At 40.7% G+C, this 24847-nt stretch overlaps 2 protein-coding genes across 9 annotated transcripts; both read left to right on the forward strand.

The window, feature by feature from the left end:
- Positions 1–11205: 11205 nt before the first annotated feature.
- On the forward strand, positions 11206–17969 carry ctsk (cathepsin K). 7 transcript variants are annotated; one of them, XM_086077592.1, is made up of 8 exons: positions 11213–11381; positions 12904–13033; positions 14877–15002; positions 15083–15235; positions 16521–16739; positions 16824–16989; positions 17070–17178; positions 17248–17969. In XM_086077592.1, exons 2-8 carry the CDS (start codon positions 12905–12907, stop codon positions 17345–17347), a joined length of 1002 nt encoding a protein of 333 aa, XP_085933718.1. In that variant the 5' UTR covers positions 11213–11381; position 12904; the 3' UTR covers positions 17348–17969. The 7 variants fall into 7 exon arrangements, with proteins under 7 accessions (XP_085933714.1, XP_085933716.1, XP_085933717.1 ...); XM_086077594.1 differs by having other exon boundaries at positions 14880–15002; XM_086077595.1 differs by having other exon boundaries at positions 12904–13030; positions 14880–15002.
- A 52-nt stretch (positions 17970–18021) lies between these two features.
- On the forward strand, positions 18022–23719 carry ctss2.1 (cathepsin S, ortholog2, tandem duplicate 1). Of its 2 annotated transcripts, none has more exons than XM_086077596.1 (8): positions 18022–18274; positions 18970–19100; positions 19174–19296; positions 20576–20728; positions 20807–21031; positions 22054–22219; positions 22496–22598; positions 22957–23719. In XM_086077596.1, exons 1-8 carry the CDS (start codon positions 18262–18264, stop codon positions 23054–23056), a joined length of 1014 nt encoding a protein of 337 aa, XP_085933722.1. In that variant the 5' UTR covers positions 18022–18261; the 3' UTR covers positions 23057–23719. The 2 variants fall into 2 exon arrangements, with proteins under 2 accessions (XP_085933722.1, XP_085933723.1); XM_086077597.1 differs by having other exon boundaries at positions 18973–19100.
- The last annotated feature ends 1128 nt before the right edge of the window (positions 23720–24847 follow it).

A 24847-nucleotide genomic window follows, 5' to 3' on the forward strand; every position in this document is an offset into this window, starting at 1 on the left:
GTTTGAGGCGGGAAGCACGTGATCCCTCAGATCCGCCAATAACATGCGTGCACAACACAGCAGCACAGTTTGGAATCAGTGGACGCCCACTTGAAAGCCTCCAAATTTCCAGTAGGTGATGTTATTGATTTTTACTAGGGGGTGTCAGGTGATTAAAAGTTTTCATCGTAATTAATCGCATGATTTCAATAGTTGATTCAGGGTTAATCGCAAATTTTATATCTGCTCTAAGTTTTCATACTCTTGTTAACATAAAAGTGGGGGGGGGGCAAATTTTAAACTAAAATAAATATCGCCGCATCTTTTAGTCATTGACACAGTAATTTCACAATAATTCATAAAATTTAGTTAAAATTAAAAAGATGTGCTGTACTGTAAAAAAAATAAGTGTGATATTGATTTGTGTTGAGGTCATGTTTCTGCCACTAGATGGCATAATTGCATTTGTAAGACGCATTTTTCTTTTCATATCTAATCTTTAACATGAAGTAACTTATTTTTTATTTTTCAAATTGTAAAATACAACTTGACCCCAGTCTGCACAAATATATGCATCATTATTAAATTTATTACTACTCAATTCTGACGTGGACGCGTCTGCTGTACTGTGACGAATTATAATCGTGCGTGGAAAAAAAATGGTGGCGTTAAAGGAACTTTAAATTAACGCACTAATTTTGACACCCCTACTTATTACAACTGTTCCAGATACACCTGCAACATATGAAAATATTCTCTTAGAGAGACCGTATCAAACGTTTTTTTTTTTTTTTTTTTTGGAGAATCAGCACTTTCATTTACTGTTGCTGGTTAGGCCGCTTAAAGCATGTCATTCTTGGCCGTCGTCGGCCTCACGTGGGAGGGCTCGCCTCTATCGAGGCCGCTCTGACACTCTCCTCTCTTGGGAGGAACAGAACTCTCGATGGAGGTGGCACGTTCAAAAAAAGAATGAAAATATTTTACAAAGCCACATCAAATGTTACAAAAGTATTATTTGTTTCACGTCTAAATTAATTTGGGATCAAGTTGAATGTAAAAGCAGTACTTTAAATAACCCCAAATGTTCGTTAATGTTTGCAGTATCCCTGCGTGAATTATTATTATTTTTTCCTCAAGCATCCCTGAGCGTCAGACACGTCCGTGATGGTGGCAGAGATAATCAGAATATGGGCGGAAAAATCCCCAAGCTGTCAGCTCTGAGAGGATTTGTGACGTTTTTTTTTTGTGGATGTTTTTACTCTCTGCACTGGCGAGCCGCCCGGACGCTACATTACCTCCTCGGCCCGCAGCGATAGCTGGGACAACCAAGTGTCTGGAATGGACCACGGTTTCGTGCCATCCGGAGCGATGTGTTCCGCCAGAAAAAAAACTCTCTGACAGGGAAGACCTCTCATGTTCACACACTTAATGGAGAATGTGAACTTCTCTCGTGGGAGTTTGTCAACGTATGAGCCCTGCAATTTGCCCAAAATTGCTACTTTGAATCAAGTAGCCAACTTTCAGGTTAATCTTAGAGGTCCCATGTGTCCTTGAAACTTTTTGTGTGTCCTGTTGGGACTGAAATGTCTTCCCGATTTCAATTGTTGATGACTTTGCATGAATGGGCAAATTGACCTTAAAATGTTTGCTTCAAACCAACATGGCTGACTTTCTGGTCCATTTCAGGCATGGGTCCTGAGACTTTTTGATGTGTCCTGTCATGATAGACTTCTCCACCAAGCAGGGCTGGACTGCCATAACAATCGGCCCTGGTATTTTGACTTGGGTTCTCCGGCCCAGCCCAATTCCTGAACATCCTTGACCACCACTGATGTTTATTAGATCAGTTTGCTCACTATATTATAAATTGATTAATGGGCTGCTTCTTCTAAATTGTGGGCTGGGAAATTATAATTGAATAGCACCACATCGGCCCCAAAAGGCACCGGCCCACTGGGCATCTGCCCTGTATGCCAGATGGACAATCCAGCCCTGCCGCTAAGTTTTGTGGCAATCAGTGAAACTGGTCTTTTTTTTTTTCTTCGGATTTTCAAACTTATTGAGTTTTAGAAGAGGTTTCTGATCAGGACAAATACATAAAATAGACAATTTATCATAAAGGGATAACAAACAATGATTCATGCCCAAATAGACACAACAAAGAAATACAATGAGACATGCTAAATAAATGGGATTGTTTCTGGTTATTCATGTTATTGATTATTCCAACACTAATGTCCGAAGCCCAAATGATGCTAGCCTGCATGCACTTGTAATAAAAAAACATTTAATGAGCGTTTCGTTGCATTCGGGGCGAGTCAAGTTCAAACGCTCTCTTGTGGGTTTTCCATTTTGCGGAGGTACAAATCCAGAGGGGCTCAATTAGACTGGGCAGAATTAAGAGCGAGCAACCGAATGGTGACCTTTCACCTTTCTGTCCGGATCTTCAAACAAACAGCAGTCAGCTAAAGACACCAGGGCTCAATTGGGAGCCAATTAGCCTCCAAGTGAGCACACGACGCATGCACACAATGTACACACACGTTGTGCGCACATCAACATTGCGCTTCATGAAAGAAAATGTGGAAGTCTTAACTGGGAAAGCAAAACGTGTACGTTGTTTAAGCCTCAAGACCGGTGGACCAGGCGTTTTCTGCATAGTCGACTCTAATGCAAGGGTGGGCAAAGTAGAACCACATCCGGTCCATCAAGCATTTACATAACCAACATTACATTATTCACATTGTCTTCGCGTTTTACTGTTCTCTGGGCAATGCCCTCGCATATGGGAAAGGAGAGCCGCAGTCACTGATGCACTTTTGAACAAAATACTATATATATATATACATACTGTACATTTTAGAGTTAAGAGTAGAAGAAAAAACACAATCCAATCCCCCCCAAAAAATCATAACAATTAAGTATTACTGGAATGCCTGCCCTCAAGAAATGTATTTTTAAAAATGTCACCAAAAGAGAAAATGTGGTCCATGAGCTTTAATTTGTGCAAACACACACACACACACACACACACCAGTCAACCAGCCTGTCCAGCAGATGCACATGGGCCGCGTTTTCTGATCTGTAGGCGTGCGCTGAGATATTAGCATCACGCCAACATGCTAAGAGACGACAGTGAGTCCTGCATGCTGTTGGGGGTGGGTGGGGTGAGAGGATAGGTGAGGCGGTGGGGGTTGTGCACAAGGAGGCTGCCAGTAACATCTGGCCATCCTGCTGCCATCCGCAGGCTCCGCCTCTCTAAAGAAAGATGAATTATATGTGGAGGATTAGCTCCTGGCTCATCCTTCAGTGTTTCCCTTAAAGCTTCTGCTGGGACTCGACTCTACAGCCTTGAAATCAAATCTCTGATTTCCTTTTTATTTTATTTTTATTTTTTTAAGATCTTTAATAAGTAAAAATGTGAAATGTTCAACAATTTAACATCATAAAATAACTGAGAATGGCTGTGCTAGTCCATATGTGACCTCTGACCTCTTTTCTCATGTAGGGCTGTACACACTGAGGCGAAGCAACCTCGGCAAAATATTTTTTCAGCTTGGAAGCACATACCTTGGGGTCAAAAGTTTGCGACATGTAAATAAATCACTGCTTTTATGTACTGTGTAAACGGGCGCCGTGTCTTTGGCAATGTTCACGGCGACTAACTCTGCGATTGCCTCCTGCCAGGCTCCCTTTTTGACTTATGCAGAACTACAATATATGTGTTAGCCAAACGGCTAAGTTGGCTAATACTAGCTGCGCTTTGTAAACTAGCTCCACTCTGTTTGCAGCTATGTTGTTTGTAACTGCCATTAGAGGCAGCTTGAATTCAGTTTGATAATATCATAAATATTAAGATTTATTTTACGCATTTGTACGAATTGTGTTGTTTCTATAGTGGAACCAATGTTTGTTATGTGCGTGTTGCATGGGGACGCTAATGATTGACGCATTGCTACGTTACTTCTTGTAAAAGTATCGAAAGCCAGCGTGAAGAGTTGCTGTTGGAAGAAGCGATTTGAAATCCTCCCTTGCAATCGTTTGTACTCTCTCTCTGTACTAGTATTTATGATGCCTTTTGTGTACTATTGTAAGCTTAGCTTAGCATGCTATCATCATTGGCGCATTAGCAGACGCATGTAGTGGACGTTAACAGGCTTATATAGCAAATGAAGGTTATTTGTGATTTGTTTATATCTGTATACTCGTGCCGAACAGCAATATATATATATATTAGATTGGGACAAAATATAGAAATTTTTGAGTCAAATTTAGTCTACGAAATTTGCTGTGAAGGTGGCCGAGCACACATAGGAACTCACAGGTGGTGTGAAGTAAACACGGTTTGGCCGCCAGCTCCAAATGTGCGGCATTCCTCTTTGACGTTGAAGCATGCGACCTTCAGAGCGGCGTGTAAATCCCGTCATCATGAATGGAGGCCAGGCGATGTTTCAAAGTAGTGGCGCTAATACGCCAAGAAATGGACCTTTTACGTTTTAAATCCATGCTCAGGCCACAGCTGCTGCCTTCTCTAATGAGGGTGAATATGCCGACCACAGCGCGCGCGCACACACACGCGTTTAATTCGCGCACATCAGCGCTTTCGCAGATCTAAAAATATGAATTGAAGGCCAGGAGTGTAGCGTAGCCCGGGCATGCCGACTGCTAATCTCCCCGCACAGCCAAGTCGGAGGCGGATCAGCATGTGGCGGATCAAGCGTCAGGAAAATTATGAATGTGCGTCGGCAGCTTGTTGTGTGACTTGGCCGTGCGTGATTAGGGAGGGGGTTCCTCTCTCGCCCGCCTCTGAATCCAAAGTAATCCCGGCAAACAGGACGGCACATGTGCTCATTGACATGAAGCGATTAAGAAAGCCAGGCAGCCTGGATGACTTTCTTTTGTTTTTCGAGCGCCTTGCGTGCATGCTGTTGCTTCTTCTGTGATACATCGTCATCTTTCTAAAAAAAATTCAGCCCAAAAATGTGTTGAGGTTGTGAGGTCATGGCAGGTGCAGGTGAAAGTGGAACCTGAGCAGTTGGCCTATTGGTTGAAATAGTGACACGGAAAACACACGCTTCTCTCTGCCTGATCACGTATGCCCCGAGACGCCCCGGACACCTTCGGCTCGGCTCCAGCAAACCCGTTTGGAACAGCGCCCAGGATTGAAAACGGGTTCGCTGAAGAACCCTCAGGGATGATACCTGACTCGCAGCCTGCCTGCCTGCCTGCTGGCTGCAAAACGCCAATTAAAAAGATCCATTTGGGAAATGGAACTTTCACACTCTCTGGAAATGGGACGCTTTGTTCCTCTCATGATGCTGGAGAGACGTTTTTAGGAAGTCTCGACACAAGATTTTGGATGACATTAAAAAAAACAAAATCAGTTCCGTTGGGAATGACGGCGGAATGATTAATTTGCTCCGGGACTTCTGGATGTCCCTCAAAGCTGTGAAAACACAAAACAATTTCTCATCGTTTTCATTACCAATCAAACACAGAACACCATGTTGATCTGTTTTGGAATAACTCCAAACATATCCTGTATTTACACTTTTTGTCGGGAGCAGGATTCAGATCACCGGTTCAAAGTTTCGAGGGGAAAGGGGAAGGACAGTTTTCCTCGAGGAGAAATATGTAAAAGACGGGCATAACAACTGTTTTTAGTTGGATTAGAGTCTGAGGGGGTTCCTCAACTTTGCGCAACATATCAATTTGAAGAAGTTCTTACAAGAGTCTTACAACTCCTCGACTTAACAGGACCGTTTCAGTTCCATGGAGTTCTTCCAGAAATCTAAAGATTCCTCAACTTGACTGGACAATTTCAGTTCAAAGAACATCTAGGAGTCTAAGGATCCTTCAACTCAACAGGACAATTTCCTTTTGAAGACGTTCTTGTTGGAGAACTCCTCAATTTAATAGGATCAATTCTGTTCTAAGATGATGTTCTGAGAGTCGAAGTAATCCTTCAATTTAACAGGACAGTTTCGGTTCTTCCAGAAGTCTGAGGATTCTTTAAATTTACCGGACAATTTCAATTCAAAGAGTCTAAAGATTCTTCAACTCAACAGGACAATTTCATTTTGAAGACGTTCTGAAGGAGTCTTAAGAATTCCTCAACTTAACAGGACAGTTTCATTTCTGAGATCTCGGGATTTCCGTTCGAATAAGTCCTTCCAGAAGATTACAAACTTCTGAACTTTCCAGGATAATGTCAAGTAAAGAATGACTACTTTTGAGTCCTTTTCTCAAAAACAATACAACAACTTCCTTGTCAGAGGTAATAAAACGAGCGCCATGTAAGCATGTCAGCGCAACACAAGTGGCTCTGTAAAGCGAGTCAGCGGGTTTTAAAATAAAACATGAGTCACTGATGATGCTTTCATTTTGGCTGATGAAGAGCTGATGTAAAAGCGCCACCAATCAGGCGGTACAAGTCGGATGTTTGGACCCCTAATAGGACCGGGCGAGCGGGCGCCTGTGCGCTCTTGCTGACAAGTGGTCATCAGACATTGTTGCGGCTGCGTCATGTTGACTTCTGCTTTTGTTTGACTGACCTCAATCCAGAGAACATTGTCTTGTCGCATTTTGTCTTTGTTGACTCTTTTTTTTGCGATGCTTTGTATAAGAACAAAATGTTTCGACTAATATGATCTTCTTAGTGTTTTAATCCGGACGGAGTCCACAAGTGAACAAAATGTGCTGAAATAAGCAGATTTATTTTTAACGGGCCGACACTCGGCTGCGGAGACTCGTCGCGCGAGGGCCAGCCTCGGCGGCTGCGTTGGTCTTTTTAGATCTTGTCCAACGTTTCAGCTGCTTCATACCTTGCTTGGATCGTTCTAAGTTTAAGAAGATTTAGTATTCTAGGGAAGAATACCAAATACTTTGTTGGGTTAGGGTTAGGGTAACCCTAACCCTTATATACATGACATACATCAAAAGCTGCATACACAGTGGTTGTCATCAGATTGAATCAAGTGGCAAGTCATACATACAAGACTTAGTTATGTAAGAATCGACTTGAATTAATCCATAACTGTATACATTTTCTGTCAATGACCCTCACGAAGCCCCTTTTGTCCACATCGTAATGACGATCCAAACTGGAAGAGATTTGACTTGATTTGTAATCTGACTTTTTCCGATCAGTGGTATTCCGGACAACAAGTCATTTGGATGTTTTCCATTTGTGTTTTTGCGGAATGTCCCGTCACACACAATCAGAGGTCGAGGGGTAAAAAAGGCGAGCGGTTGTAATCCGCCGAGGTCGAAAGAGCCTTAAACCCTCTTTGGTGTCTGCGGCCGTTGTTAATCTGGCGAGCGGGCAGCCGGTGAAAAGTGCCGTCGGAAAAGCTTCTCAGCAATAACGTCGCTCGGCTTACGTAAGGTCCCCAGCGACTGCTACCGTAGATCCGGATAGCATATAGATGACTTTTGGGTGATGTAAGAGTCCAGCACGGCTCGCTCAGGAGCAGGAAGCAGATGTGTCGCGACAAAATCAGGCAAACGAGAAATTACACCTGACCTTCAATTTGGACTGGAAAGTCAGATGGAACAGTTTATCACAAAAGCTATTTTCTTTTACAATAAAGATGCAAAGGCCTATTTGTGGGAAAGAAGAAAAAGTAGCATTTTTTACTCTTACTTTTCATGAATAGTCATATTTTTTATCGTAAAAGTACAACAGTAGTGCATTATTGAGAGGACTGTATATTCTTTCAAGAGAAAAAAAATGCTGAATTAAGGGGTGGGGGGTTCGAGAAAGAATGCGCAAAATAAGTAGAATTGAGTTGTATTTTTACGAGAATAAAGTCAGTTTTTTTTTTATATGAATTATTTTTGAAAATAAATTAGCATTTTGTTTTCGGACAGTATTGTTTTTAAAAGGGAAAAATACTAGGGGTGTCATGCGATTACAATTTTTAATCGTAATTCATTGCAGGACTGCAATAGTTAACTCACGATTAATCGCAAATTTTAGATCTGTTCTAAATGTACAATAAAATATTTATTTCTTATTTTTCATACTTTTGTTAACATAAAAGTGTGGGGGGGATTAAACTAATAGAAATATGGCTGCATCTTTTAGTAATAATATAGTAATTTCATAATAATTCATAAACTGAGTTAAAATTAAAAAGATGTACTGTAAAAAACAAGTGTGATATGGATTTGTGTTAGTCATTTTAACCTGCCACGAGATGGCATAATTGCATTTGTAAGACATTCGTAACAGCTCAGTGCATTTTTATTTTCATATTGAGCTAGCTAATCTTTAACATGAAATAACTTGTGAGATTCTCCACATTTTTAAAATAGCAAAATAAAATACGACTTGACCCCATATATGCATTATTATTAAATTGACGAAGGCGTGTCTGTTGCATTGTGACTGGAATTCCGCCAGTACAGACTTTCCAAGTAACGGGCGCTCATTAATCGTGCGTTTTTAAAAAATGGCGGCGTTAAAGGAATTTGAAATTAACTGAAAATTAACGCACTAATTTTGACACCCCTAAAAAAATACACATTACAAGAATGACAAATTATCTTTGTAATAATTTTTCCTCATAATATACAATTTATTTATTTTTGTTTGTTTTTATATGTGTGGCCCTATAAAAATACATCATACAAACGCAGAACAAACGCCTCAGTGGCTGATTGGCGAATAAATCACCACAATGACCACGCCCCCTCCATCAAACACACGCACATTCACACCAAGGCCTCTACGGACCGATCAGTGGCGGCGTCCGTCATCTCATCATCTAAAGTGCTGTCGCCATCTCGTAGGATCTTAGGACGCGGAAGAGTAGGAGAAAATGAAGATGAGGCGTCATCAATCAAGAGCCAAGGCGAGTGCGGCGGTCCCGCGGGCGCCACTTGGCACGCCCTAGCATCGTAACGCCGCTGAGGTCATTTTTGACCTTGGAAGGCTTCGTCATCACTTTTTAGCACAAAAAGCCTCGAATGGACATAAAAGCAGCCATGTTAGAATAAAGCTTCTTTTTTAAAAGATATTTTCAAGAAATAACAAAGTTGTTAAGAGAATTAAGTTATATTATTTTAAGAAAAAAAATATATATAAGAAAAAAAGCATTAGGATATTAAAAGCCACATAGCAGCCACATCTGCAGGTGTCGGGGAGACCGGGGCTAGTTGTATCACTTTTCATACTTTTATATATTTCTTGGAATCCATACATCATATAGAAACAAAATGTATACCAGATGAAAGACCAAAGTCTTAGTTATATTTTTTGTATTAATTTCATTTTCATTCTTTGCGTCAGTGCAGAGTTATAGGCCATCAAATAGAGGGAGTGAACATGTGACATGTTGCCCCACCAATGGGTAAGTTGTCACACTATATGGGGTAAGATGGATTTTGCAACTAATAAAACAAGGACAAATTATCCTTGTTCTCCTGTTTTTGTTTGTTTGTTTTTACAGCCATAGAAATTGTTTAGCATTGATCTTGAAAATTTACCATAGTCATTGAGCAAACTTTAACATAAAATATTATGAAATAGATTAAAGTCCTTAGGAACGGCTCTCATATAGCTTTTGCTTCCCTTAAACTAGAAATTTGAGATTGAATTTGAAAAAAAATTTTAATAAACCATTTCAGTTAATGGATGGATGGTTCATCACGAAACTTAAGCCAGTCCTGACGTGGGCTTTCTGTAGTTCCAACAACTGGAAAATATTTTTTTAAACAATGAAACAGAACATGGCAGATTCTCTTCCTCACTCTTCAGACTCTATCATCTGAAAAACAATTCTTGCATATGTAAAGGTGCATTTTTCAGTGACCCATTCTTTGCATATGTGACAACAAACCCCAAAATGACTGTGACAAGTTGCCCCAAACTACCATGTTGGCTAATACTTGCTCTTACTTAAAAGTTAGCTTAAAACAGAGCAGTGACTGAGGCATGACAAGATGCCCGAATCTCTCCACTAACGAGTCCACGTGATTTGCTGCTCGAATTTGTCTGTGTACGACGCCTGTTTCGAAATATATGAAGTTGAACATTTTTACTTTAGGTTTGTACGAAACGGATAACTGCCATTCATCTCAGCTCACAATGTGCTATTCTCTTCTCAGGCAGTACACAACCCCTGACCATTTACACAAAGAAAATGAGTATTCCACTTTTTCGTTGCGCCCTCTGGTGGAGAAGAAAATTGCAATGTGCCCCAGTCACCCCTACCTGATTAAAAATGTCCCCTGCTGCCCCAATTTTGCATGTTGACTGGTGTGTCAGCTCACACATGACCAAGATGGTCCGTTCTTCAGTATATTTAGACATGTTTAAGAACAAATCAGGCGTGTGACTAACAGCACGAGGAAGCACTACCAATAGCGTGCGGACTCCATTTTGTCCCACTTCTATAAATGTGCTTGTTTCCATTACGTGATGACCACCTGAGGAAATGTGTCATTTGCTGTTTGGTTTTTTTAGGTTTTTTTTTAAGTTTGTCGGTTTCACACAAACATTCACTGGACACTTCATTAGGGACACCATCTATTGTGATTCAATGCAAAAATTCTGCCTTTATGAAGTTAATAAAGCTCTTTTTTTTTCTTCAAATGAGCCCTAATTGAAAGCAGGTATTATAGTGAATTTATATTTTTTTCTTTGCCGTCAAGTGAGGGCAGAGAATGGCATCAAATGAATTGACTTTTGGTGGACTTTTGGAAACAAACAAACCGAAATAAGATTGGAAGCAAACAAACAAAACAAAAAAAAGACCCCTACAGACACCATTTTTACAGATTGACACAAAATTGAGACATCAAATAGGACGCGTGAAAAAGTCTCAGCGGCCCATGCCCTAAACTGAACAGGAAGTCAGCCATTTTGATTTTGAAGCGGACATTTTGGGCAAATTCCAGGTAATCTTTCAGGGTTCTTCTCTGGCTCTTGCTGTCAATTACGTTGCATGTCTTCCAGTAGATCCCAGTGCTCCCCATGTGGCGCAACGCTGAAGGTGCATGACTCTGAATTTACACTTTACACTACCGTAATGTCGTGCGGGTGCAAACAATAAATTGTGATCAAGTGAGGCAACAAATGACGTCATAAACGACAAACATCCCCAAAGACCAAAGCATATCCACTAGGAAGATGATTAATTGTGATCTTCTCTTATTTCGGTACCTGCTTGTTTTTTTTTCCAGCCATGTCAGCAGACGCTGGCACACAAAGTGAAACCAGATGTCGTCCTTCTCAATCCTCCGCACAACTCCTCCCCGGACCCCAAACTCCTTTGTTACTTCCTCAAAAATTCCACTACATATAAACCAGACGCTGACCTACTTGCGCATTGGACCCGCCCGGCGCCCAAACAGGACCATTTGAACAGGATCTCACCGACTTCTGGACTTTGAAGGTACGGCAATTTTTACTTTCATATGTTTGACTTCAAAATGTACTTCTTGGTCCACAAGTGTAGTACCAAAGATCGCAAAAGTACATGAAGTGGAATTACAGATACTTGAGTAAACAAAGATTGGTCAAAGTAGATGTGCTGATTCAGCTCAGGATGTACTCACTAAAAGTAAAAATAAAATATATTTTTTAAAAAGTGTAGACTCGGAAATATGTCAGTACAAAATTATTTTTTTTTTAAATAGTTAATAAATGAGTGTGCTTGCACTGAGAAGAAAAAAATATTACCTTTCGCATGTTTTTTAAACCAAGAGCTAGCTTGCGCTGGCTAAACAAACAAAGCTAAATTAGCTCATGTTAACAACAACAACAAATGTGCCTTACCTCTCTATATGGATGGAGAAAGTCTTGTAATAAAAAAAAATCAAGTAAAAGTACAGATACCTGAAAGATATACGTGAGTATTGAAATGTCTGTACTTCATTAACATTCACTCCAAATGAATCATCTTGAGCTGAAACCGAGTCAGTGTGTTTTCTTTTCAGTAACTCTACAGAACCTTCTTCTTCTCATCCTCCATTTTGTTATAAACACATCCCTCGCTATATCGTAGTTCACATTTTATTGCGTTTTTTTGTTTGTTTGTTTTTTTTGTTACTCAACTGCACGTCTCCCATAAAGTAAAAAAAATCATCATCATGACTTTGTTTGGATAGAAGAAGGATGGAAACAGCTGCCGGTGCTCTTTCAATCGCTTTACTAAACAAACAGTAACTAAATACAGTAAACTGAAGCAAATTCTTAGCACAGCTGCCAGTAGCGTCAACTGACACCGCCACTGAACGGCCAGAATGGCTAATGCTAAATAGCCGGCTAGTTGCACGTCCTCACTTCCGCGTGTCTCGATGAACAAGGACCTGAAAGTGCCTCACATTTAAGTGCAGCTTCCTCCTCGGTTGCCATGGTTACAGTAACCACGTTCAGCCAACCCTCGTTTATATGAGCAATATATACCAGACCCGTGGGGAAAGTCCACCTTATAGCGAGACCATATCATATTTTTATATAGTCTTATACAGTACCTGCCACACGATTCACCTTATTAAAAGTGGATCCCAACTCAGCTCAACTTTTTTTTCTTTTTTTTTTAAGCATTTTAGAAGTCTTTAATGCAACCAAGGGAGCACGTAACCATGAAATACAAAACAAAAGGATACAAACACAGAAAAATACGATAACAGAAAGTCAAACAAACCAAAGTAGGTCAACCGAGTCACAGCATCTCAATCTAACTTGCACGAGGCAGAAGTAAAGAAAATGAAACTCTACTCAACTCACAAGGTAGAGATGCAAAAAATAAAGAACCAAATCTAGTTTAGAAAACAGCAGTACCGATACTTAGTAGGAGACCTGGACAGACAAAAAGTAAGTTGGCAAGAAAAGAACGGATTAAATGCAAATTTTGGTAACACGCTAGTTGATGTGGTGTTCATCATGTACAGTATGTATTTGTGCTGGTGCAGGATGTGGCAGCATTGCGTTAGCGTGTTTCTGCTGGCCGTGTCGGCTCTGGCCCGCCTGGATCAGGTGACCCTGGACAGCCAATGGGAGCAGTGGAAGATAACGCACGGGCGGGAATACAACGCCATGGTGGTCAGTCTTTTTTTCTTTCTTTTTTTTTAACTCATGTGTGTTTGTCATGGCTTCCTCTTTGAAGAATTACTCTACAAATAGTTCCCGATGTTCTACTTGCAAACGTCAAGCCATACAAATGGAGGAAATGTATGGGCTTAGCAGGGCCGTGCAGAGGGTGGGGCCAATGGGGCAAGGGATCCACCTTCATCCTCCCCAGCGACCAAAACATTTTGTGGTCATCCAAGATTGTGTATTTACGGGCAAGTTGAAGGGGAGTCTGAATGGGATTGAGGGGCATAAAGCAACCAGTTGCCCTGGGCATCCACTGTCCTATGGTTAGGGTTTTAAACTAGGGTTAGGGTTTCAAAATTGGGTTTTAAACTTGGGATAGGGTTTCAAAATAGGATTTTAAACAAGGGTTGGGGTTTTAAAGTGGGGTTTTAAAAAGGGATGGAGTTTCAAAGTTTGGTTTCAAATCAAGGTTTTAGACTAGGGTTCGGGCTTCCCAGTAGGCTTTTAAACTAAGGTCGGGGTTTCGAATTAGGGTTTTAAACATGGGTGAGGGTTTCTAAATAGGGTTTTCAACAAGTCGTTAGGATTTCCAAGAAGGTCTATAGGTAGGGTTTTAAACTAGGGTTGGGATTTTAAAGTAAGGTTATAAAGTTGGTTTAGGGTTTCAAATTAGGGTTTTAAGATGAAGGTTGGGGTTTCCAAGTAGGGTTTAAACTACAGTTGCGATTTCATATTAGGGTTTTAAACTAGAGTTGGGGTTTCGTATAGGGTTTTTGACTTAGGTTAAGGTTTCAAAGCAGGGTCACAATTTATAACAGTGGAGTGATCTCAAATTAGGGTTTCAAAGCAGGGGCATCCCGAGCGCCGGCATATTCGTTGAGGGTCATCAACTTCCATTCAAACAAATCTATGAATTCACGTCACACAAGGAGTAGGACATTTGGAAAGACCACCGAAATCAGCGGATAGATGCAAAAAAGGTGCGTTTTTCAGCCAATAGGTTTCGTTATGTTCTGCGGACACATTTGCAAATCGGTCTATGATTGCTTGAAGTTGTGCGTCATGCCAATGTCACACAGGCGTAGTCTTTATTTGCCGCGTTTTTGTGGTACTAAAGCGGGAGGAAGTCCCGAGACTGCGATGCGATCTGCTTTTAATCGTCCTGATTAAAGAATCCAGGCTGCGGCATCAAGCAGCCTATTGTGGCTAATTAAAACGTCAATTTGACCCATTTGCCCAGATGGACGACTTTCAATTTTGTCTGCTTCTCTTTGTGTGCTTCGCTCAGGTCGCCTTTCTACTTTTTGTTTCACTCAAATGAAGATCACTTTATTGGGTACACATTCTAATGACGTATTTTTCCAATGGCGAATGATCACCAAACTTTGATGTCATACTCCTTCTTTGGCAATTTTGTGTTCGCAATCTGTGTAGGATATCTGCTTCTGATTGGAGCTCATTTGTGGGCCTGGGAATTTGAACCAAAATGGCTGCCTCGAGCCAAAATGGCTGACTTTATGGTCAAGTTTTATTTTATTTTACTTTTTGAGAGATTGCTGTACGTCAGTACATTTTCAGAATTGTAGTTTACTTTACTTTATAAGACACTACTACGTGACCTTTTTTTTTTTATCTAACACTCAACAAATATGTATTATATGTAATATGTTTTTTTTTAACTTAAGCTAATACTAAAACCAATACAACTAAAACAAAGCATTTTTGAGAAATAAAGACTAACTAACCTGCTCTAAAAAATAATTAAAACGAATTGATTTTTTTTTTTATTACAACAAAGTTTATAATGAAAATCCAACACTATTAAAACTCTGGTCCACTCACTGTGCAGCAGGACGAGGAGGGCATCCGGCGAGCCATCTGGGAGAAGAACGCGCTGATGATCGAGGCCCACAACCAGGAGGCGGCGCTGGGCCTGCACACATACGAACTGGGCATGAACCACCTGGGAGACATGGTGAGAAATCAATCATCATCATCATCATCATCATCATCATTATCATTTCTGTGAGAAGTGAGAATTTGGTGTGTGTGCAGACGTCGGAGGAAGTGGCGGAGAAGCTGATGGGCTTGGAGATACCCATGACGCGGGAACGTGGCTTCACCGTGAGTGCGGAGCAGCAGGCCTACCCGCTGCCAAAGTCGGTGGACTACCGCAAGCAGGGCATGGTGACGTCTGTCAAAGATCAGGTGTGTCATCTTCACAGGTCAGGTCATCTGCACGCATGATAACAACGACTGAAAAGGAGTATTCGTATTATAGTCAAGTATTGAGATGAACTGAGAAGGAAAAAGATGACGCTATCAGATGATTATTTTAGAGATTTTTTTTAGGGAAGTTCTAAAAAAAATTTGTCATTTTCATTTGTATATTTTCTAGATTAAAAAATATGATATACTATACAGAAATATGCAATATTCAAAAAGACAGAATCTACAATAAATCTGAACGGAATGATCATTAAAAGTGGTGAAATTCTGCCACGTAGTGGACAAATGGAAGAGTGCATCTTGACGTTCTCGTAGCGGGAAATCATTTGAAATATTTGATCAGAAGAGATTTTTTATTGGAGGACAGTGATTCTCAAATTGTGCTGCAGGCGAGCTCCCTCTTTGCTACTTCAAAGAATCACTTCCTAAGTACACTTCGGTTGTGTTTAGTAAGTTCAATAAATATATTTGCATGTAATAGGTATACGTTTCCTTTAACTTTTATATGTGATACATTTTAATGGAATCATTTAAGTTACGTTGTTGTTGTTTTTTACTTACCTATGTTTAATCAAGCACGTTAGTGTTCAAACTGTTAACTAATGTTACAGTGACTTTCAATAATATTAAATATTCACTAATACTACTGTATATTGAATGTATAGCATATTAAGCTAGCCATGAGACTATTTAATATACGAGTTTTTAAACGGATGCAAAATTATGTCAAAACGTCTGAATAAAGAACATAAAAGAAAAAATAAAAAGAAAAAAAACTTTAACGTGGTGAAATTCTGCCATCAAGTGAAGAAACAGAAGAATGCACCTTTATCAGACTGAATCAATGATACGTTTGACTCTAGTAATAGTCATTTGGTTGCTGGATTATTTTGTTTTTTTAAGGATGTGTTAAATTAAAAGCATATTTAATTACCTTATGCTTTTAAAAAACGTTTCTAAATAGGCAGCATTAGCTTTACTACTCAAGACCGAGATGGCGTCCATGTGTCATGTGACCAGCAGTTGACCAATCACAGCGTTGCTGGTTACGTGTCATATATACGCCATCTTGTTACCTTGTCAAAAACCGAGTAGGCCAAACTCTCTCTATATATGGCTCTGTTTAAAGGGATCAAATGCTGGCGCCCAGTGGCCAAATAGAAGAATGCACCTTCATCCTAACAAATCGATCATAAAAACAAGTAAGGATAGTAAGGATAATAAAAGTCAAGGTGTTTGTTTGTGTGATCGTTTTGTTGCACAGGGTTCATGCGGCTCGTGCTGGGCCTTTAGCTCGGCGGGGGCGCTGGAGGGTCAGCTGGCCAAGACGACAGGTGAGCTGAGAGACCTTAGTCCTCAGAACCTGGTGGACTGCGTGACGGAGAACAGCGGCTGTGGGGGAGGATACATGACCAACGCCTTCAAGTACGTCAGGGACAACGGAGGCATCGACTCGGAGGAGGCCTACCCTTATGTGGGACAGGTGAGCTCCGGGATGGACTTCTTTTGCCAAAAGTCGACCAGGATAGGGCTAATTGACGTTTTTCCCCTGTGGCGCCCCCCGCAGGCGCAGATTTGCCGCTACAACTCGTCCGGCACGGCTGCCGAGTGCCGCAGCTACAAGGAAATTCCCGAAGGTGACGAGCACGCCCTGGCCGTGGCGCTCTTCAAGGTCGGCCCCATCTCTGTCGGCATCGACGCCTCCCAGGGGACCTTCCAGTTCTACCAGAGAGGTCAGCGAACGCCGCACAGAACCGCACATCATGCCTTCGAACCATGTCACGTCATTTCCTCCCCTCTGTCACATGACCAGGCATTTACTACGACCCCAACTGCAACAAAGACGACGTCAACCACGCCGTGCTGTTGGTGGGCTACGGCGTGAACGCCAGGGGCAAGAAGTACTGGCTCATCAAGAACAGGTGTGACATCATCATCACGCGACATCATCATATCACGGCGGTAACGTTTTTCAAATGTGTTTCCGGCAGCTGGAGCGCGGGGTGGGGCAACAAAGGTTACGTCAAGATGGCGCGTAACCGCGGCAACCTGTGCGGCATCGCCAACCTGGCCAGCTACCCCATCGTGTGAGCGCCGTGTCACCCCCCCCCCCACCCCCGTCTTCCTCATCTACTTCTCATCCCTCGAGTCCATCCAAGAGGTTTAGCCGTCTCCACGGCAACCAGTACCCTGTTTTCGTGTCTTTGTGGCTGTTAGTTGTTAGCTGAAATGTTTTTGACTTGAAAGCGCGCACATATATGGCGTCGCTGGACGACGCAGTTCTATGGAAAAACCAGGTGTGACATAATAATCTAATTGTGGCTAAAATATTCATATCACATGCGCACAAAATACTAATTTGTGTCCATGACGTAGATACAGTATAATGTATGCATAAAATGCAAATGACTAATATTAACATTGGGTAAGCAAATGAAGCTCATTTATTCATGTATTTTACATACACAGTATGTTGCGGATGATTTTTTGACCTGGGTCAAAATAATAATTAAATAATTCATAATCATTTTCTATATTAAATCAATAATAATTACATATATGAACCTGCCTGTGGCCACCATTTTGTTATTTTTCCCTTTTGTTATGTCTGGGACTCCGTACAGTTCAGCACTTTTCTTGTGATCGTTATTGTTGTTAATGTGTTAAAATGTAGTTTTGTATGAAATAAAATTAAATACAGTTCTGAAAGGCATTTTTTTGACGTCACATGTTATTACTTGAGAAAGTGTAGTACACATCTGGGCCACTGGAGGCTGCCGTTGATCGTCTTTTCGACTCCATTAAAAAAAACGGGAAATGACCTTTAGAACATCTTGAAATGTTTCTTTTGTTTCGTTTTGATTGATTTGAGTGGTGGCGTGTGGGAATTGTTTTAAAAAATATTTGGAGCTGAATTTATTCCGTTGGTCAAAGAAGAACTTCAAATTGAAGAAGTTCAAATCTTCCTCTTCCTCAGTCAGGAAAGTACCTCGGCAGCCTCTGCGATGGTTCACTCAGGCAAGTTTCACTAAGTTTAACAAACTTAGCATTATTATTTGCATTATTATTTGTAAATGTTATAGCACTGAGGGTGGATTTGTTCTTGTGGTCCCTAATGATCTTACTAACGTAAGTTTTGTGTCTGCTATAGTTTTTAGTTCTTTAGTAGCTGCATTAATTCAAGTTTTAAGCAAGTTGCAACATTAAAAACGAATAAAATACGTTTTATAACGTAACGGTTTTGTCACATTGTTGCTCAAGTGTCGCGTTCAGGAAATGAAGCAAGTTTACTTTCATTTTGGCAACGTGGTGACATTTAACAGCCACTTGAACACTCCTGATGCACATTTAATGCGTCAGGAATATATTTTTAACTAAAAAGTCTTCAAGCTGGAGCTGATGATGAAAATTGGAATTCATGTTTTCATTCAGTTTCTGATTAAAAGGTGAGAATCCAAACTACACATTCATGAGACACAATCAAAAAAACTGTTGTAGACTTCTGTCGACTTGTCTTTGTTTTTAAACAACAACATAGTTGAAGAAAGTAAGTGACCACTTAGAGGAGGGTGCCGTTGTTGGAGGGAACGCAGCTGACTCCCGGCCAACTGAAGCGGCTCCAACACATTCCGTTTAAATTCATCAGGCGCGTTCGGCAGAATGACTCGCCATGCAGGAGATTGGCGCTTTGAATGAATGACGTTGAATCTTAGCAGGCATGATCTTAACGAGCCTGCTGCTCGTCTCACTGCACGCGGTACTAGCGGCGGCCATGTTGGACATCAATTTGGATGAACACTGGATGCTGTGGAGGAAAACGCATGGGAAGTTGTACCGCAGCCAGGTTAGCCATGCTTTCTTTTTCGGTGAGCACCTTGCGTCTACTCTTAACACTTCTTTTATCTGCGGCCTTTCAGCTGGAGGAGCTTCACCGCCGAGGATTGTGGGAAAATAACCTGATGTTCATCACACTGCACAACTTGGAAGCATCCATGGGCCTCCACAGCTACCAGCTCAGCATGAACGTCCTGGGAGATCTGGTGAGACTTCAACTGATTGCACCGTACCAACACTGCTTCACATCTATGTTGCATAGTCAAAGCCAAACTATCAAGGGATTTACCAAATATAGTATAACCGTGTAGTTCCTTCAGCTGGAAAAACTGTTTCCAGATGACTCCATGAAACACAGGTATGAAGCAGTTTTCAGCAATAGTGCCTATACTAGTTCAGAGATTTGTCCAATGTCATGGACTGCAAGAGCACTATACAGATGACTCCATGCAACACAGATGTGAAGCAGTTGAGCCTCGTTTTTGGAGTACTGCTTCACATCTGTATTGCATTGAGTCAGACCAATCTGTTCAGGGGGAATCGTGGAGTACAATACAATCATGTAGTCCAATGGCCTTGGTCTAGAAAGCAGTTCATGCAATACAGATGTGAAGTAGTTTTTCAAATGCTAACCGAAAACTGCTTGAAGATTTTGCTTCCCTGTGAGTCACTGAAGCAAATCTTAGTTACATAAGCACTGGTTATGACATCTGCTTCACATCTGTGTTGCATGGAGTAAAAACCACAGTATCTGAGGAAATATGTTAGGGGAATACAATTAAGTAGCCCAACAGTGCTGGGCTGTAATGGTGGTTCACTGGTGGTAGAAGTTGCTGGATTCCATGCAACACAGATGTGAAGCAGTTGAGCCTTGTTTTATGTTTTTTTTTTTTTTAGATCTACTTCACATCTTGTTGCATGTTCAGAGGAATTGTGGAATGCAATATAATGGTGTAGTCCAATGGCCCTGGTCTGGAATGCAATTCATGCAATACAGATATGATGCAGTTTTACAAAATGTGCGTAACTTTTTACAAACATGGACAACTGCTTAAAGATTTTGCTTCCTGTGCCTCACTGAACCAAATTTAAGTCATATAAGCACTTTTTATGACAATGCTTCACATCCGTGTTGCATGGATTCACCTGAAAACGACAATTCAGAGCCACGACCTTTAGACTGTTTACTGTAGCATTAAGCTCACTTTACTAAAATGTCGTCGCTATAACTTTGTTTCTGACAAATGCATCAAATCTGTGTTGCATGGAGTCCAAAGACTTCTGCATCTGTGAGCTGCTATTCCAGCTCAAAAACGTTGGCTTACAAAGTCATTGTGAACTGTAGTCTAGTGCTCGTTGGCATGTGTCTGAAGTTGCAACACAGATGTGAAGCAAAATAAAATGTTCATGGTTTTGCTCTTTAGTCATGGCTGTTATTCTGATGACATCTTGTGGTAAGCGTTTCTCTTGCGTGTCCCCTCGAAGACATCGGACGAAATCCGTCAGTCTTTCGCCACCTTGACTCCTCCCACCGACTTCCACAACCTGTCTTCTGATTGGCCGCATAGCCAAATGGCTGACATTCCCGAATCCGTGGACTGGAGGGACCACGGATACGTGACAAGCGTCAAGATGCAGGTGACGAGGCGACACGGGGAAATTGTGTCCAAAGTTGGACAAATGTTCTTCACGAGGCGTTCGTTTCGGGTTTTGCAGGGTTCGTGTGGTTCTTGTTGGGCCTTCAGTGCAGCAGGGGCTCTTGAGGGCCAACTGGCCAGGACCACGGGCCAACTGTTGGACCTGAGCCCCCAGAACCTTATGGACTGCTCGGGCAAGTATGGCAACCGTGGCTGCAATGGCGGCTTCATCAACGCAGCCTTTCGCTACGTCATCGACAACGGCGGCATCGACTCGGAAAAATCGTACCCGTACATGGGACGGGTGAGTATAAGGAACATTTATCGGTCGGTGAAAATACACAATGTAGAGAGACCGTAGTTAAAAAAAAAAAAAGAGTCCTTCATGCTATGAACACATTTCAACGTATTTGCTTAAATGGATGGTTAAGAAAATATAATTAAATTAATTAAAAATGATTAACTATAAATGAGCACAAGTTAAAAAATAATAATTTACGCAAAAACTTTTCCATTTTCTAAATCATGTGGAACAATTGGTTACTGAATTAAATAATACATAATTGGTCACATAATCTACAGTATTTAAAATTAATTGTAATCATACTGATTACAAATAATACAATACAAAATTAACATGCTTTATACGACATGGAAAATTATAATCAATCAATTTAATAAGGGACATAAATTATAAATTTCTTAAAATGAAAAAGTTTACATAAAATTAAATATTAGCATATTAAACAATGTATCCATTTTTAAATGCAATAAAAAATAGTTTATGAACTATAAATACATTAATCATTAATAATAAAATTGAAAACAACATGAATTAACATTAATGCAAGAAATACAAAAATAAAATATAATTGAAAAAAATACAATTGAATAATGATTTTAAATACATAATACTAGTAATGTTAGTAAAATAAATAAAATAAAAAACTCAGATTTAAACTGAAAAAATAATAATGAATAATAAAAAATATCATATTATATATTTACTTTTCGCAAACCATTTTACATTTTCAATAATTATCATTAAAAAAAAGTCAAACATGACATCAATTGTTTTTTGTTTTGTTTAAAAGAACAATTTTACATTAAATCAAAATCTATCCATCCAGATGCATTTTTCTTTAAGTTTCTCACACAAATTTTACAAGTCACTTCAATTTGTTGCTCTGAGCTTTTTAGGGGGACAGTTGCTTGGGCAGCATGAAAAGTTGCTAAATCTAGCAACAAAAGTGCTAAATTGGTATTAAGTGAGTGTACAACGAATGAGACATGACCAAGAAGCTTTCGGTTTGGATTTTTTTTCAGTCGGGACAGTGTCGCTACAGCGCCGCCCAGCGTGCCGCCAACTGCTCCAGGTACATCGTCCTGCCCAAGGGCGACGAGGGCGCTCTCAAGCAAACGCTCGCCGTTGTCGGACCCATCTCCGTCTCCATCGACGCCTCCAGGCGCACCTTCGCCTTCTACAGCAGCGGTGCGCACAGTTACTTTGAATACAAGATTATGGCATATTACAAATGTGGTAGATAAAAAGGGTGTACTTCTAAATGTGTGACTATTCATAACTGAAAGTTATAACTATGTATTCCTGCAAAATAAGGTTTTGAAAATATTGTCAGATTTTTTTTTAAATCAAAGTTTATGACAATATAGCCTATTGGTACAAAGTTCTGACGACCTTTGGAAAAATCTGCCTGTGACTGTGAATAAATGTGAATATTCCTGAATGGAGGCTTTTGGCATTTTCCAGGAGTTTATGACGACCCGCTGTGCTCTCAGAACGTGAACCACGCCGTGTTAGCGGTGGGCTATGGAACTCTAAATGGGAAAAAATTCTGGCTGGTCAAGAACAGGTACAGCATACTTTGTAGGCCTGTTTGTCGGCCACTTCATTAAGTACACCATCTCGTCAAATACGATGCCTTTAAATACATCATACTCACTGCATTGGCCACTAATATTTTGGTGCTCCATTTTATCAATTTTTTAAAATTATGTTTTACTGTGTTGTTCTAAAAATCAGCGCTATTTTATCTAATTTGACCAAGCACACAAAATTGCAAGGGCTGGACTATATCCAAGTCCAATTTCATTGCTTTTTGACCCCGATGGACTCAGACAGGTGGTCACAGCGCCCCCGTGAGGTGGGACGTGGTAACAGAATCTCTCTCTCTCTCTCTCTCTCTCTCTCTCTCTCTCTCTCTCCTCCAGCTGGGGTACTTCGTTCGGGGACCGCGGCTACATCCGGATGGCTCGCGACAAAAGCGACCAGTGCGGCATCGCCCATTTCACTTGCTATCCTGTCATGTAGACGGCAACACAGCTTTCAAAATGGTTTCATCTTCATGTACGCTCAAATGCAAATTACTCTCAATCCTCATTTACACTCGCATGCTACTTGATTTAAAAATGATTAGAACATCCTAAAGCAAAGGCAAAAAGCCCATTTACATTTTAAAACATGATGGGTTTCAAACTATGGTTAGAGTTTCAAATTTGTGTTTCAAACTGGGCTTCTGGTTTCAAATTAGGGTTTCAAACTAAGGTTGGGGTTTTAAAATAGGATACAAAAAAGATGTTGTTTTATTTATAGGAAGATCAAATTTAGAGTTGCACATCTTCAGTGCAGTAACATGTGGTGCCACAAAGTGCTGAACGGCACTGAGGTGGATACAGCATAATTAGGCGCAAGAAGAAGAGGCAGAGAAGGCCTCCTTCTAAGCTTACGAGAATATATCGCCATTGTTGGACGAAATCCTTGCATCCCCAAATCCATCACTTTTCATCACTTGCTCCAAAATTGCATCCTACTAATTTCATCTATGCTAATATCTGCTAGCCTGATATGTTAGCATAATGCTAGTGGAGGAAATGATCCGAATTTTGGTGTATTTGGTGTCTTTTATGTTTAAAATTACTTTTTGTTTTATGATTCTTCAAATTGAATGTGACAAATAAACAGTTTGAATCTTTATGTTTGGATAACCGTGTGAGTGAGTCTGAGATATATATTTTTTTCTATGGTCAAAGTAAGAAGTGGAGAGAGAGAGAGAGAGAGAGAGAGAGTGTGCGTGTTGGGTTACAAATGAGTGTTTTTATTTTTTCTACTTTTTTAGTGCAACATCACAACAAACAAGTTTCACATGAGGTATTCAAAGGGATTCTCTTGAGTTGCTGATAGAAAAGAAAAAAGAAAAGAAAAGAAAAATTCCCGCCACGTTCGTCCGACTCGGGCCGGGCGCCCAGAAAACGCACTCAGTCAAATATTCGCGTTCCCTGCGGCGCTTTTCCCCGGTGAAGCTTTTCCTTTGGACTGGGAACGAGGGAGCGAGGCTGGCTTCTTCTTACAAACGTGGAAAAATAGCTTCTGTCTCCTAGTTTGATTCTGGGATGACTTTGTGAGGAAAAGTCCCGCGATTCCGGCTTTTTGGGAAAACAAGGAACAGGCAACGTTGATTACAGCAAGAACCTCCTTGCTTGGATTGTCACCTCCTTTTTTTTTATTTTTGGTCTTGACAAGGAATTTATTTACACACAGAACACGGATGGACGGGACGGAAGCTTTGGCTGGACGCGGGCCCACTCGGGCGCCGCTACGGATTGATTCCAGCTTTGTTTTTTGTTTTTTTGTTTTTTTTTGGGGGGGGGGGACATAAAGCATTGAAGTAGTAGAAGAAGAGACGGATGAGACGGACAGACAGACACCCTGACAGCATGGAATTCTTTGGTTAAGGAATATTCTTCTCACACAATTGAGGTAGATGGTCAAGTCTTCATGTACACAAAAGGAAGTGGGGGTTGTGGGGGGGGGGGGGGTGACACAGTCAAAAGAGTAAATGTCTCAGTTCCACTTCAACACGATAATACTGTCTTGTTAATGTCATGATCAAAACACAATTTCTGTAGAAACTGCAAGTGAATGCTGAAGAGCTGATACCAAACTGAAATTCATACATTTAAACATTCTGAATGTAATACTTTTAAAAAATAGAGGTACATTTTGGTACATCTGATTAATTGCCAAGAACGACTTCAGTCGTCCATTTCATAACAGTCAGTGCTAAAGTAGTGTTATATCGTTTGTTTTTTTATTGGGAGCGTT

Source organism: Leptonotus elevatus, chromosome 6 (assembly GCF_054856555.1).
Source record: "Leptonotus elevatus isolate MCC_2025b chromosome 6, RoL_Lele_1.0, whole genome shotgun sequence".
Classification (NCBI taxonomy): Eukaryota; Metazoa; Chordata; class Actinopteri; order Syngnathiformes; family Syngnathidae; genus Leptonotus; species Leptonotus elevatus.

Excerpts from the sequence above, each read along its gene's own strand:
- ctss2.1 (XM_086077596.1), top strand. Across the intron at positions 19,297-20,575 it reads TGAACGTCCTGGGAGATCTG|ACATCGGACGAAATCCGTCA; the intron begins GTGAGACTTCAA and ends GTCCCCTCGAAG. Across the intron at positions 21,032-22,053 it reads CGTACCCGTACATGGGACGG|TCGGGACAGTGTCGCTACAG; the intron begins GTGAGTATAAGG and ends ATTTTTTTTCAG.
- ctsk (XM_086077588.1), top strand. The coding sequence starts at position 12,905 with ATGTGGCAGCATTGCGTTAGCGTGTTTCTGCTGGCCGTGTCGGCTCTG. Across the intron at positions 13,034-14,876 it reads GGGAATACAACGCCATGGTG|CAGGACGAGGAGGGCATCCG; the intron begins GTCAGTCTTTTT and ends CTCACTGTGCAG. Across the intron at positions 15,236-16,520 it reads TGACGTCTGTCAAAGATCAG|GGTTCATGCGGCTCGTGCTG; the intron begins GTGTGTCATCTT and ends TTTGTTGCACAG.